This window comes from Bidens hawaiensis, unplaced genomic scaffold (genome assembly GCF_021521415.1).
Source record: "Bidens hawaiensis isolate Kalapana, Puna unplaced genomic scaffold, B.hawaiensis_p1.1 tig00028038_1, whole genome shotgun sequence".
Lineage (NCBI taxonomy): Eukaryota > Viridiplantae > Streptophyta > Magnoliopsida > Asterales > Asteraceae > Bidens > Bidens hawaiensis.
Genome location: NW_027494555.1, coordinates 156,169 through 169,738, shown reverse-complemented (window position 1 = coordinate 169,738; position 13,570 = coordinate 156,169). Strand labels below are relative to the sequence as shown.

General features: G+C 39.1%; 1 protein-coding gene across 1 annotated transcript; it reads left to right on the top strand.

The window, feature by feature from the left end:
- The first annotated feature begins 1,393 nt into the window (after positions 1–1,393).
- LOC143576253 (protein MODIFIED TRANSPORT TO THE VACUOLE 1-like) lies at positions 1,394–5,529 on the top strand. Its single transcript, XM_077060387.1, has 5 exons — positions 1,394–1,628; positions 2,274–3,017; positions 4,014–4,169; positions 4,254–5,084; positions 5,160–5,529. Exons 1-5 carry the CDS (start codon positions 1,422–1,424, stop codon positions 5,199–5,201), a joined length of 1,980 nt encoding a protein of 659 aa, XP_076916502.1. The 5' UTR covers positions 1,394–1,421; the 3' UTR covers positions 5,202–5,529.
- Positions 5,530–13,570: the final 8,041 nt, after the last annotated feature.

Here is a 13,570-nt window from a genome sequence, read left to right as displayed (position 1 = left end):
CGTCCGTTTGTCCGAAAAAAGTTTAACGGGCGAACACGAGCACGAACGAGGTCTTGCTCGGTTCATTTACAGCCCTTGATATAATTCAGATTTCAGAACTGATAAACTACAGAACTTATGCATTAAACCCCTATATATATATATATGATATAAACTACCGATTCATTAATACATATAAGAATCTGCAGAATTTAAAAAACAAGTTGAATATATAAGCATTGAAACCGCAGTGGTGAATAAACAATTTTCCAAACAAAGTAATAAAGTGAAATGTTTCAAGCTATCATTCATTACTTAATAAAATAATAAATTTGTAGCAGCGAATATGTAAACTTCAAATATAAATGGCGTAAGTAGGTCGTGTTGATACAAAATAAAGAGATTTACACCTATCAATTAGGGCACAATCTAGGAAGAGACTTAAATAAACAGAGAGTTACAAACCTAATCGAACGTCACGATGATGATGATGGTGGACTTGCGATTGATTTAGGGTCCTTGCCTGCACTCGACGATGATTTTTAAGTTGGGCCAGGCTTAGTATTGGGCTTATTACTTTATTCAAACTTTCAAAGACACTTATTGAAGGTTGGTTTTTTATTATTTTTTCTTAATATTAATACCGGACGAATCAGGTTTTTCTAATACCTGATTTAGGCACCTCTAATCGAATGGACCTTATTGGAGTTTGTTTTTTTTTCCGTCCTTAATATTGTGCTTGGATTTGATTCAAGTTTTGCTTCAGGCTGAAATTAGTTTGGTTGACCAGTTTAAAATTGGGTTCTAGTATGTTCAATTCATGTTTGAGCATTTACCAGTTTCAAAATACGGTTACAAACTGATTTCAGGTCCCAAAACAAGTTTTCATTGGTTGGTTTCGGGTTTAAGTACATGTAATGCTTCCAAGCTAGGCTTTTGTGCATTTTTATGAGATTCGCCCTTAGCTAAGCTTAAATTGAGCGAAGACTGTTGAGGCTTTATGAGGAAAGAGAAGCATGTTGAGGTTTAGAATTTTATGTATTGATACTTTTTATTTAGTGTTTTACATGATTTCAAAGCTGATAGATAAAATGAATCTAGAAATAAACTTATTCAATTTCGTGTCTACCTGTTTTTAATCAGTCATTAATCAATGTTTTAAACATTAAAAAACTTTCTAGCTTTTTGTCTTCCATTTCATTTAAAGCAAATCAACAAAAAAAAAATACAAAAAACGCTAGACATAATATAATATAATAAAACCAAAATAAATAAATAAATGATCTCTTTCTAAAAATTATCATTATTTCTAAATAACCACTCAGGAGGGACAGGCAGTATCATAGTGCCTGCCCACCAGATCATTATCATCCATCATCCTACTATCATTCCAATTAACCCTAATAATATCAATTGAATTAGGGTTTGTATCTACCGGAGAGATGGATACAAGCAGGAGAGCAGTGGAGTCATACTGGCGGTCAAAGATGATCGATGCGGCCACTTCCGATGAAGACAAAGTCACTCCTCTTTATAAGCTCGATGAAATCTGCGACCTTCTTCGCTCTTCTCACGTCTCCATTGTTAAGGAAGTCGCCGACTTTATATTCAAACGGCTGCAACACAAATCCCCAATTGTTAAGCAAAAGGTACATTTTGTTGACCGGTTTCCGCACCGACTGTGTTCTAATTGGATGTAGTGATTATTATTATTATGATCTTGTTAAATAACCGTATTCGGATTAATGTGTAGTGACCTTAATGTATATGGATTACTCAAATGATTATTATATGATTCTGATTCTTATTAAGTGGATCAAGAATTGGTTTTAAAACTTGCATCCAAACACCCCTGGCTATTGGCATAACTGCAAAGTACTGAAGTGATTTAAATGTATCAGGATTTGATCAAATGTTTATATGATTCTGATTCTTAAGTGGATCAAGACTTGATTTGAAACTTGCGTCTAAAGTTCCAAACACCCCTGGCTATTAGCATGCGTGCAAAATGACCTAAACATATCTAGATTCTCAAATGAATTAAAAATTTCTATGAAAACTTTCATTCATGCACCCTCTTAGACCTTATGTGATTTTTGTTAATGATCAATCCTCATTTGACCTACCATTTATCATTTGTTTGTTTGATATGCTATACTTGAATTAGCATCTATTAAAATGAAGTTTGAAGTTTGTAACTGTAAATAAAGCTTGATACATTTTTGTAAAAACTTTAATTTCTATGTTTCTTGTTAACATAAACTACATTTTTGGTCACTTTTTATTATTTGTAGGCATTGAGAGTGATCAAGTATGCAGTAGGAAAGTCGGGTGCGAATTTCAAGAGAGAAATGCAAAGAAACTCTGTAGTCATCCGTGAGTTAATTCACCATAAGGGTCAACCCGACCCATTAAAGGGTGACGCCCTTAATAAATCCGTTAGGGAAACCGCACAAGAAGCTTTAACAGCTTTATTTTCTGGAGAAGACACCAGTAAACCACCACCTAACGTAGGTCTCGCCCAAAGAATACAAGGGTTTGGAAATACCAATTTTGACCCTCCATCAGATGACAAGTCATTTCTTAATGAGGTGGTTGGCATTGGAAGCGCAACCATTAAACAGGGATTGAATAATTTAACACAAACTCAGACCTCAAATAAGAATAACAACATGGGGAGTTACAAGAGCCCGAATATAAGAAGATCCTTGACTAATGAAAGTAGTTACAGTGGGACCGTACCTTCTGCTCGATTGTCAACAGAAGTGTCAGGTCCGTGGGGTCAAGAGGTTAAAGCAAGTCAGGCAGATGTTTCAAGTGATGGTTCAGGTTCAGGTTCAGGTTCAGGTTCGGGTTCACGGAATTTAGGTGTAAAGAGCCGTGAAGAGAGATTGCTAGAGACTATTGTGACATCTGGTGGGATTCGGATACAACCCACTCGAGATGCTCTTCAGGTATTTTTGACTGAGGCTTCAAAGTTGGATGCTTTAGCTTTAAGTCAAGCACTTGAAGCAAAACTTCAATCACATATGTGGCAGGTATGTGTGCATTTAAAGTCTCTTAATTTTATAGGTGAATGTATCTTCATGTCACATGTATAGGTGGCTAGGCTTGTAAACGAACCGAATTAACACGAACGAAGAATCTTCGTATTTGTTTATTTAACTTTAACCGAGCAAACGATCAAACACGAGTAATTAAACAAACGGAGTTTTCTTTTTTTGTGTCCGCTCTTTAAGATAATGAGCATGATCGTGTTCGTTTATGTTTGTTTGTTAATAGTATAAGTTCAGGAACGTAAACGAAGAAACATAGTTGAACATAGATGAATGAACATAACCTAGCTTACACCAATTAAAAAGTAAACGTTAGCATCAATATGTTGGGAACAAGACTAGATTGTTAGAGGTGATATTTTAATTTACAAAACTAAATAAATTATAATCGGCATAAATACCTTGCATGAATATATAAATGAATGTAAATGGACAAAGTTATACTAACAAACATAAAGGAATGCAAACAAACGAACATAAATGAAGGAACGCAAAGGAATGTTCACAAACATAAATGAACGGACGAGACATGTGTTCATATTCTCTGGTTTAACTACATGAACAAAAAATTTGCTCATGTTTGCTCGTTTATTAAAATAAAAGAACATTAATGAACTTCCCACAGAAGGGTTCACCAAACGTTTGGTTCATTTACAGGCTTAAAGGTGGCAATTTTGACCCAGAGTTACTTTCTAAGGGAAAAACCTTCTAAAAATCACTTTACTCTAAACATCTGATAATTATAGTTAATTAGTCATAGTAATCATATTTGACTTACTATTAATTTGGTAAACTTACAAACATTTTGACAAAAAAGCATTCGGTCAATTCAATCTGACGTGTTAGACAACTCACCAGTTTTCCCACTTTTAGGACTCTAGGTTGTATTATAAAAAAAAAAGATTCAAACTTAAGCTTATCAAATTAAAGAACTTTTTTTGTTTTTTCTAAATCCTACTTGGTTAATCATTATGTCAGGTTTGTGTGAGAGGATTATGTGTGCTTGAGGCAATCTTGAGGAAGAAAGATGATGAAATTTCTCTCATTGTGGCTTCATATTTCACTGAAAATATAGACGTTGTGATAAAATGTTCTCAATCTCCTCAAGCTTCCGCAAGGGAAAAGGCAAATAAGGTATTGCAGACTTACATTAAAGTTCTATTTAAATATCTTTATGCAAAACACATCTTTTTAATTTTAACTCTTTATGCAAATAAGGTGTTGGGCCTTCTCACTGGAGAGCAAACTGGTAGCAAGATGAGTTGGCAAGATAAAAACTTGGAACCTGAGAAACCCGTAATTCAAATGCCTGATTTAATCGATACCAACGAGCCAAACGGGAATGAACAGGAAAACCATGTATCTGTGTCAACACCAACCACCAATTTGATGGATGACTTTTTTGGCGATTCGGGTACTGATGTGCCCAACAATCAATCGGTGAACAATGATGATCCGTTTACTGACGTGTCATTTCATGACAATATAGAACAACAAGAACCAGTCGATATCTTTTCAGGATTGGCTACTGTTGACAAGTCAAATCGAAGTCAACCAGAATTATTTGACCTGTTTGGTTCTAAAGATAATGTTAACGATTTGATGGCTGGTTTATCTGTAACCGAGAACGAGTCATCACCAACGCAGAACGGGCCCACTCTAAAGGAATCACTAGAAACAATGTTTTCAGATTCCACAACTAATTTAAATCCACAGATGAACGATGCTATGAGCAACATGCTTCAGTTTCAGGGACATGGGATGAGTCAAAATCCAATGTTTCCTATGGATCCTAGTACATTTAATACTATGATGTTGAATCCTATGTTATTTGGTTCTCAACAGATTAATTATGCCGCAATGAGCAATCTTTTAGCTCAGCAGCAGTTTTTATCCGCAATGAATAACTTGCAACCCCAGAATACTGGTTCAGAAAGTAGTTCTTCAGCTTTTCCAGATATATTTAATCCGGTTATTGCAAATCAAACCCCTACTTCAACAATGAGAAGTTCAAAGAAAGATGATACTAAAGCATTTGACTTCATATCTGTAAGTTTCTGTTACGTTTGTGTAATTTTGATATCAGTGAATTTTGCTATCTCTAACTCTATTATGGATTTGCAGGATCATCTTGCTGCAGCTCGTGACCCGAAAAGGGTAAACTAAGAGATTGAATGTTTGAATGATTTAATACTTGAATTTGGGATCTGTTAATGGTGGATGGACAACATTTATTAATTTGGAAAGTGTATATTTTCTTACAATGATATCATGCTGTGACTGTGTTGAAGTGCTTAGATAAGTTTGTCATTGTGGTAACTGGTAAGGAATCAAGAGTTATTTTTACGAAATACATGCTTTTCGTCGTTTGCGAGTTTAAATTATGTATGAGTAACTTGAATGTTTTTTTTTAAATTTAATTGCATTCTTTGGTCTGGATTGCTAAAGTATAGTAAGGAGCTAGACAAAATACAAAACAAAGTGGTTGGCAGATTCATCATATACCCCGCAAACCGGACAACTTTAAGAGTCAATGTTGATACCTCGTTTTACCAAGAAGTCTTTTGATCGGGGCAACATTGTTCCCTTTGAATGGGTGATTTGTAGTAGGAGCCGTGGAGGTTTTGATGGCATCATGGGTCGAGCAGGTGTTAAAGTCGAACATAAGATCAATGGCCAACCAAATTCCTGAGAGGAAACAATGCGATGCACATTTGTTAATTATCTAAATTCTAGTTTTTTCCTTTTTTATTGGTAACTTTCAATTTTATTTACGATGAATAAATGATTTGTGTTGTATTTATTTTACACACCACCAATATTTACGCATTTTTTATTCCTAAATATGCTTTAACTAGTAATTAAGAGTTGGCGGTTTGTTCACCTAGTGAATCATGTGTTTATTCACACATGGTGCAATTTCAAATCCAAAAAATTAAGCATTAGACAAATTTTAGAAGTGGGCTGAAAGGAATAAAGGGTGTGTTATTTTTCATAATTTATGTATTTTTATTGGTAAATAGTTTGCAATCATATAAAATAGGAAAATTGGTTTTTATTGATCCCAACTATCGTTTTTTGGTCACTGTCGGTCTCAACTAACGAACTGGTTGTTAACGGTCCCAACTTTTAACGTATTTGTTCCTAACGGCCCGTGACTAACAGAATTCTAACGTTGTTAGTTTCAGGTCGTCGGAAAAACGTTTTTGACCGGAAAACACACATTTTTTCCCCGAAAACTCAACAATTTTGTCCCAAACATCATGGTAACTTTGTATCGTGGCTTCAGGAACCTTTTTCTAATAAAAACCCCAATTATTAAGGTCGCCGGAACCCTAGAACCATCGTCTGAATCAGTTGATGGTGCTTTGGTGATAGTGGTTAGTCAGCGGTGAGTCAATTGGTGGCGGCGGCAATGCTCGGGTGGTGTTTTTTGACAAAAAAATTGACTTTTCCAGCAAAAACGTTTTTCCGGCGACCTGAAACTAACGGCGTTAGAATTCTGTTAGCCGCGGACCGTTAACAGTTGAGACTATCAGTGACCAATTCGTTAGTTGGGACATACAATGACTAAAAGGCGATAATTGAGACCAATAAAAACCAATTTTTCTATAAAATAAGATATATTTTCTCCCGTATAAAGACAAGCTCATAAAATCAAATTACAAAGTTATTATAATTTGTATTATTTTTAGAAAAACTATTTCATTTAATATTCAAAAACTTTTATGAAGTTTGTTAAACTTTATTTCTTTTAATAAAAGTTAAGAGACACTATGAAACCCAAAAACGTTTCATATAATTTAATTTTCAAAATCTTCTGATAAACAAAATGGATAATATTTGACCAAAATGGATAACATAAATTCAATAAGAAAAGCTGGTTTTTCGGGTTTGGTTTAATTTTTCAGTTTTCGATACATGAAAAACCAAAACTGAACTAGAAACTCGGTTGTTTGAAAAAACATGAATGAAACTAAACCGTTTGTTTTGGGTTTGGTTCGGTAATATGGCTATTTTGGTTTCATGCACAAGGTGTTGATTTGGGTTAGATTTCATCTCTAACGAGACAAATGGGCCAAGTTTGGAACCAGAACTAAAACAAAAAATAAAATAATTGGTGTTCGGTCGATTTCAGTCACGTTCGTTATGATACTAAAACTACCAACACCCGAGTTTACCGACCTAATGAATATGTTAATTTATTTTTTAAGTTTATATAGTATCGTAACGAATGTAGTCAGTACCAACCGAATTCCCGTTGACTCATCGATGCAATGCCCAGGTTTTACCGACCGATTTCAGGGTAATTTTCTAGTTTATAATGAACATAATTGGTACGTAATATGTGACATGGCCATTAAAAGCACTCAAAACAAACTCTCCTTTTTTTGCGATGAGCACCGAATTAAAGAGCGTTGTTACTTCCTCCTATAAATTAAGGATATCAACATTTATATATTTTGGATTCATCTTACTATACTATCTCTAAAACACAATGGAAGCACAGGCCGCCATGACCAGTACTGCTCTCACAGCTTCTGAAGAAACACGGATCCACTCCCCAGGTATGGGTCCTGGATCCAATGAGTCCACAGGGTACAATACAATAACTACTACCACGATATGAGTGAGGCTCCCTAAAGTCCAGTGACCGGAACCTGCGAAACAAACACCGTGAGTCTCGTTACAGGAAGAACGAGAGGGGGGTGTCTTCCTGTAACCACCCTCCGGCGTGAGAATCAGTAACGTTCGTAATGAAGAAAGTACTGAAGTACAGAGACTAAGTGTAGTCAGAATATATGTGGGTGAATGAATACCTCATACCATTTGACAAGGTATTTATAGCCGAAGGATGAAGGAAGGATGATTGGGGCAGCTGTCTTCTTCTAGAAGATCTCTGATAACCGTCTGGACACGTGTCCTCTTGTGATAGGTTGAGCTATACGTCTCATGTTCATGGGTATAACAACCTGGACACGCGTCACCAAATGATAGGACGGATTGCACCCTGGCCATGTGCACGGTTATAACAACCTGGCCAGGTGTCCTTTATTCATTGGTTAATATGTTATGTGTTCCCCAAGTTAGAATCGTAAACCTTCTTCTAGAGAATACTTGAGTGATGACAGCTGTCCTACTGGCATTGCCTTCCGGTTGTTTAGGCGGACAGATGTCTTGTCCTGTGGATGACTTTTAAGGATGCCAGGATGCTTCCGCGTGTGTTATGAGGACGTTCCTCCTCATTCGTGACGTGCGGGTGACCCGAGTGTCCCGCGGGTGGTTTATAAGAGGGTTCTCTATGACCCGCGGGTAGTATTTAAGGGTATTTGGATCTTTTTGGTACCCTACCTCTACAAGTCCCCTTAGTCCAGTGTTTCTTCCGCGTGAAGTCTTTGTGCGGGTGGAATTCTGGACTTAATGTATGTTGGGGATTTTTGTTGTTCGGAGGTTAGGTAAAAAATATCTTCTGTTGTATGGATAATCATGAAAAAAGGACAAGTTGACCACTCGCAGCGCGTGAACAGATGATGGAACGTTTTTGACGGCTGTCACTGTACCCGATTGTGCAGTTTTTTCTCTTTTTCGAATTTACCGTGTGACGTGTCAGTCACTGGTTGGGTAATGTTTTTCTCTTTCTACTGTTCATGTCTCATCGCATTGATTGCGATGAGTATAAATAGGGAGAGGCTTCTTCTTTTTGAAATTTTATCACTCTTTTCGTCTGATTATCTTCTTAATTCCTTCTTAACTTTCCATATATCTTCCTTTCAATCCATTATAATGTCGAACGCACAAACTGAAGTTGATGAGATAGAAATTGCATGGGACTATTCAGAGTATGAAAAATTGCTGGAAACGTATGGTATTCCACCTGAGTGGGAACCAGAGTTTCCTTCCATTGGATCTATAGCCAGTTTCCCACCGCCTGGGAAAATGGCTTTGTATGCCGATTATTTTGTTCATGGAGATTTTCGTCTTCCTATAACAAAATTTTTAGAGAGAATTCTGACCGCTTATGGAATTCATTTATCTCAACTACACCCACGTGCTATGGTTCCCCACATAGATCGATTTCCAGTGTTTTACCGTCTTACTAACCGTAATGGTTGGTATACATGTCAAGGGTTTTCTGATCGAAGCCTTGGGTATGAAGTTGAAAAGTTGTCCGTCGACTGGCGTAACAAGTTTTTCTGGATATCTGAGGATGTGGTGCCCCTTGCCATGGTTCGCCGTCCAGTGAATGCTGCTCTTCCGGACGTTGTCACGGCCTCTCATGAGGGTCGTGAATGGTATCGTGTACTTACCATGGAGCCCTCACTTATGCGTGCTTTACCGGAAGAAGCTTTGGTGTGGGCGGGCATGGGCCGGTTGTGGCCGACGGAGTTTATGGAACCCATTTTTGCAGATCTGCATGAATGTAAGTTTCTTTGTACCGTCTCTTCTCTTTTTTGAATATTCTGATGATTAAGTTTTTATCTTTTCAGGTCGAAGCTCCATGTTCAATGTTCTTTTTGGAGACAGGGGTTGTGTCCGCAAGAGTATCCGCGAGGCTGGGAACCAACCCATACTTGACAAGACTAAGTCTCAATTTTTGTTTCCTAAGAAGGTTCAGGCTGAACCTGTAATTTCCAACGCCATCTTTGAAACAGGTGCGTATGTTCTAAACCCTTCTCCTCTTACTGCCGTTACTTCCGACGGAGCGATTGCCATCTTATCATCAAGTGATGATGATGGAAATGTTTCTCAGTTTTCCACTTCGGAAGAGGAAGAAAACTCTGATGAGGGTGCTTCTGAATTTTCCTCTGTCTCGTCTTTGTTAGCAGAATTGGAGAGAAAGAGAGCTTTTGTAGCTTCTCAGACGGATCGCCCAAATGTGAAGGCTGCGGATATTGAGGCGGGGCCATCGAAGAAAAAAAGGAAAGTGCACCGTCCCAAGAAGCCGCAATACAGCCTTGCTAACCGCAATGACACTGTTGAAGGTACGTATAACTTTGGTGTTACACTGTAATCTTTTTTTTATGAGTGATTTAGCTAAGTACAACTTTGTTGTGTAGATCCGTTGATCTTTAGTGAGGATATTTCAGAGAGGCTATCTACACCAACTCCCCAAACTGAAAAACCACCACCCCCTTCTCCCAAGGAAGATGCTGAGACTGAGTTGACTACTCTGCCGAGTGGCCCTAATGTAGAGCCTTCAACTGAAACTGTTGCGGGAGATAGGGTGCCAACTCCGCCAGCTGATATTTCAACGGAGGAAGCTAATATCCAGTCTGAAACTGATACTCGCTTCGACTATCTGTTTCAGGCTGGGGGTGGTACTGGTGGTCAGCAGGATAGTCCTGCTGTTAACGAAGAAAATGTTAGAAATGTGGAGTCTCCTCCTCCGCAACAACCTTTTTCAACCCCAGCTCGCCTTAAACCTTCAGGTTCCCGTTATTACGGTGATACAGGCTTGGGAGACAAACATGAGCTGTTTGTTCCTCAATGGGGTATTACTAACGAATCCCGGTTTTCCCATGCTAGGACTTGTATGGATTTCGTTGAACATTGTACACCACCCGCTGAGATGGCATATAAACGTGACCTTTCCCGCCATGATCTTCACACAAATGTGGCTTATCATCTGGCTAATGCTTTGGCTGGTAGCTAGGAAGTCTTAAGTGAATGGCGTACTTTAAGTCGGAATGTGGGGGAAGCTCGTCGGGCAACTGAGGTTGCGAAGAAAGAGGCTGAGGAGCATCGCCTTGCTGCCCAAACCGCCAAATGGAAACAATCTGATGCGGAAATCGCCCTGAAGGCCGAGCAAGATCGTAATGCTGATGCGGCGCGTCGATGGAAAGAAGATTGTGAAAAGCAAAATTCCCTTCTTGAGGCTGCTCGAGCTAAAACTCAGAGGGAAAGAGATGAATTGGCTCGTGCTCAAGAAGCTAATTCTTCATTAGAGAATCAAGTGGCCCTTCAAGGCGTACGGATTCATGGCCTTGAAGCGGAGCTAAAGTTGCAGAAGGAGCAGGCCAGACTTAAGGATCAGAGTGCTGCTGAAATTCAGACTGCTTATGATTCTCTCCATCAAGCCCATGAGGAAGCTACTGCGGAAGCTAAGGAGTTCCGAGCGCGGGCGGAACGTGCGGAACAGGACCGCCAATGGTTCCTTACTCGAGGCGTTGATGCTGTAAGTTAATCTTTATTACTTGTTATTTTACTTTCACTTTTTGATACTGGAAACTTATGTTTTCGTCTTAATAGGTTGTCCGCCATATCAAAGGAGGTAAGGAGCTGAATGACAGCTTTGCCAATGCGATGGCTGCTTCTTCCTCACTTGGGCGTGTTGTGGGCTTTCATGAAGGGATGAAGTACGCCCAGAGTAACTGCACATTCAAAGATCATCCGCTCTATGGCGTAAACGTCAAACAAGATCGTGTCTACCGGGTTAAGGAACATGACACTTTAGTCTTCCCCTTACAAGATGTGCTTCCAGAATTCGCTTCTGCATATGACGGCGTACAACTTTTGAAGACTTATCTTGGGGAAGACTCTGAGGATGACTCTTCCGAAGACACGTCGTTGAAGGCTCCGGAAGGCCCATCGGCTTCAAATCCTTAGGATAAGCTTAGATGTTTTGTATCTTGTAAATTTTTATTTTCCTTCTTGTAATTACTTTTTGGATAATTAATGAGGAAGGTTTCTTTTGTCTTTTGTGGATATTCTATTCTTTTGATGAAAATATCTTTAGGAAATGTTTTTGATATTTTATATCTCCTGAGAAGATTTTTCTGAAATCTTCGACTTTTTGAAGTATTTGAAAGTTTGGATAACTATGATGACGTGGCGGAGAGAGAAACTTATTGAGGACAACTGATAAGATGTTCATGACGCCTTTGACAGCATGTTTTCATCATCTTGAATTTCCCGCCTGACGTGTCTGTCATCTGGCAGTCCGCAGTTTCTCTCTCTTCTGGCAATTTATGAATCGCATTAATTGCGATGGGTATAAATACAACCCTTGTGGTTTCCATTTAAACTTTATCACTTTCATATTTCTTCAAACACTTGAGGCCTTTCAATCTTCTCCAAAATTTCTTCGTCTTTCTGAGTTTTCTTTTAAACTTTCTGATATAGAAATGGCTAAAGAGAAAAAGAGTACCCCTTCTATCGGTAAGTTACCGTCTGCCTTAAGAAAGAAGATTATAATGACGTCGTCAACGTGTACGGATTGGCGACGGAGTGGGAGCCGGACCGTCCTGCAAGTGGTTCTATTGCCACTAGCCCTCCTCCGAATAAAATGGCTGTATACGTAGACCATTTCACAACGGGGAACTTCCGGATTCCAGTTACTAAGTTTGTCCAATCGATCTTGACATCTTATAGAATTCATCTTTCACAGATCCATCCCTTCGGGATGTTGAGGGTTCGACACTTCGAATTCTGTTGCCAAACTCACAACCTTGAACCCACCGTTGGCATGTTTGCCGTTTTTTACAAAATGACCTTACGCAATGGGTGGTGCAATTTTGCAACCATCGAGAAGAAGATCATAGGCACGGAGTGGCTCCGTAGCCTTCATGGATGGAAGCCAAAGTTTTTCTGGATCCGGGAGGACGTTATACCTTTCCGGATGACTAAACGCAAGGCGGACACTCCTCCGCCTGTTGTTCCTGCGGTCGCTCATGAAGGTCTTTCATGGTTTAAGACCCTGATGTCTACTCCTTCTCCCATGCGTCCTATTCACGAGGGCGCAATGGTGAGTGCAAAGATGAGCCGATTGTGGCCATTCCCCACATTGGAGCCATATTATGAGAAGACTGATAAGAGTGAGTTTGTTTATGGCCTCCGTCTCTTTTTTTAAATTGAATAATTTCTGACTTTACATATTTGTGTAGGTGAAGGTTCTGCCTTCAGTACCTTGTTGGACAAGGAAGGGGGCATGATGGTGCGACGTCCGATTGATCCAAAAGATGGTTCCTTTCTGGATCGGACGAGCGACAACTTTTTGTTCCCTACTGCTTTTCGTCCGGAGCCATTGGTCTCTGAACCAATGTATGTCCAAGGTGAGAAGTATGTTGAAGATTGAATCCAGAAAGGTGAGGGTGTTTTGAAACCCAAACCTGTGACTGCTCTTACTTCTAGCGGAATGATTGTGCTCTTCTCGTCTAGCGAGGAGTCAACATTTTGCGAAGAAGTTTATTCAACTGATGCTAATAAAGCTGTGAGCTCAACTGCAGGTCTTACCCGTCAACGAGCCACGACTAATCAGGCAACAGGCCATGATAACGTTGATGTTACTGCGGAAGTTGAGGGTCCAAAACCTGATGACGCTGCTGCTGAGGGTAAACGTCCGGTTGTTGACGTGGGTGTTTCCAAGGCGGCGGGTAAGCGCAAGTTTAATCCTGTGAAGATTGCCTTAAAGAAGAAAAAATCCAAGAAAACAACTTCTTCCGCCTTGGAAGCCCGTTTAGAACAACTTGATGCGGAGGACCCTTCTCTAGGTATGTAAATTTTGTCTCTACTCTTTATTTATTTTGAGTTGGAGA

What these genes read in the sequence shown, in the direction of transcription:
- LOC143576253 (XM_077060387.1), top strand. Translation starts at nt 1,422, where the DNA reads ATGGATACAAGCAGGAGAGCAGTGGAGTCATACTGGCGGTCAAAGATG. An exon ending in CCCCAATTGTTAAGCAAAAG is followed by an intron (nt 1,629 to 2,273) that starts GTACATTTTGTT and finishes TATTATTTGTAG; the next exon opens with GCATTGAGAGTGATCAAGTA. An exon ending in CAAGGGAAAAGGCAAATAAG is followed by an intron (nt 4,170 to 4,253) that starts GTATTGCAGACT and finishes TATGCAAATAAG; the next exon opens with GTGTTGGGCCTTCTCACTGG.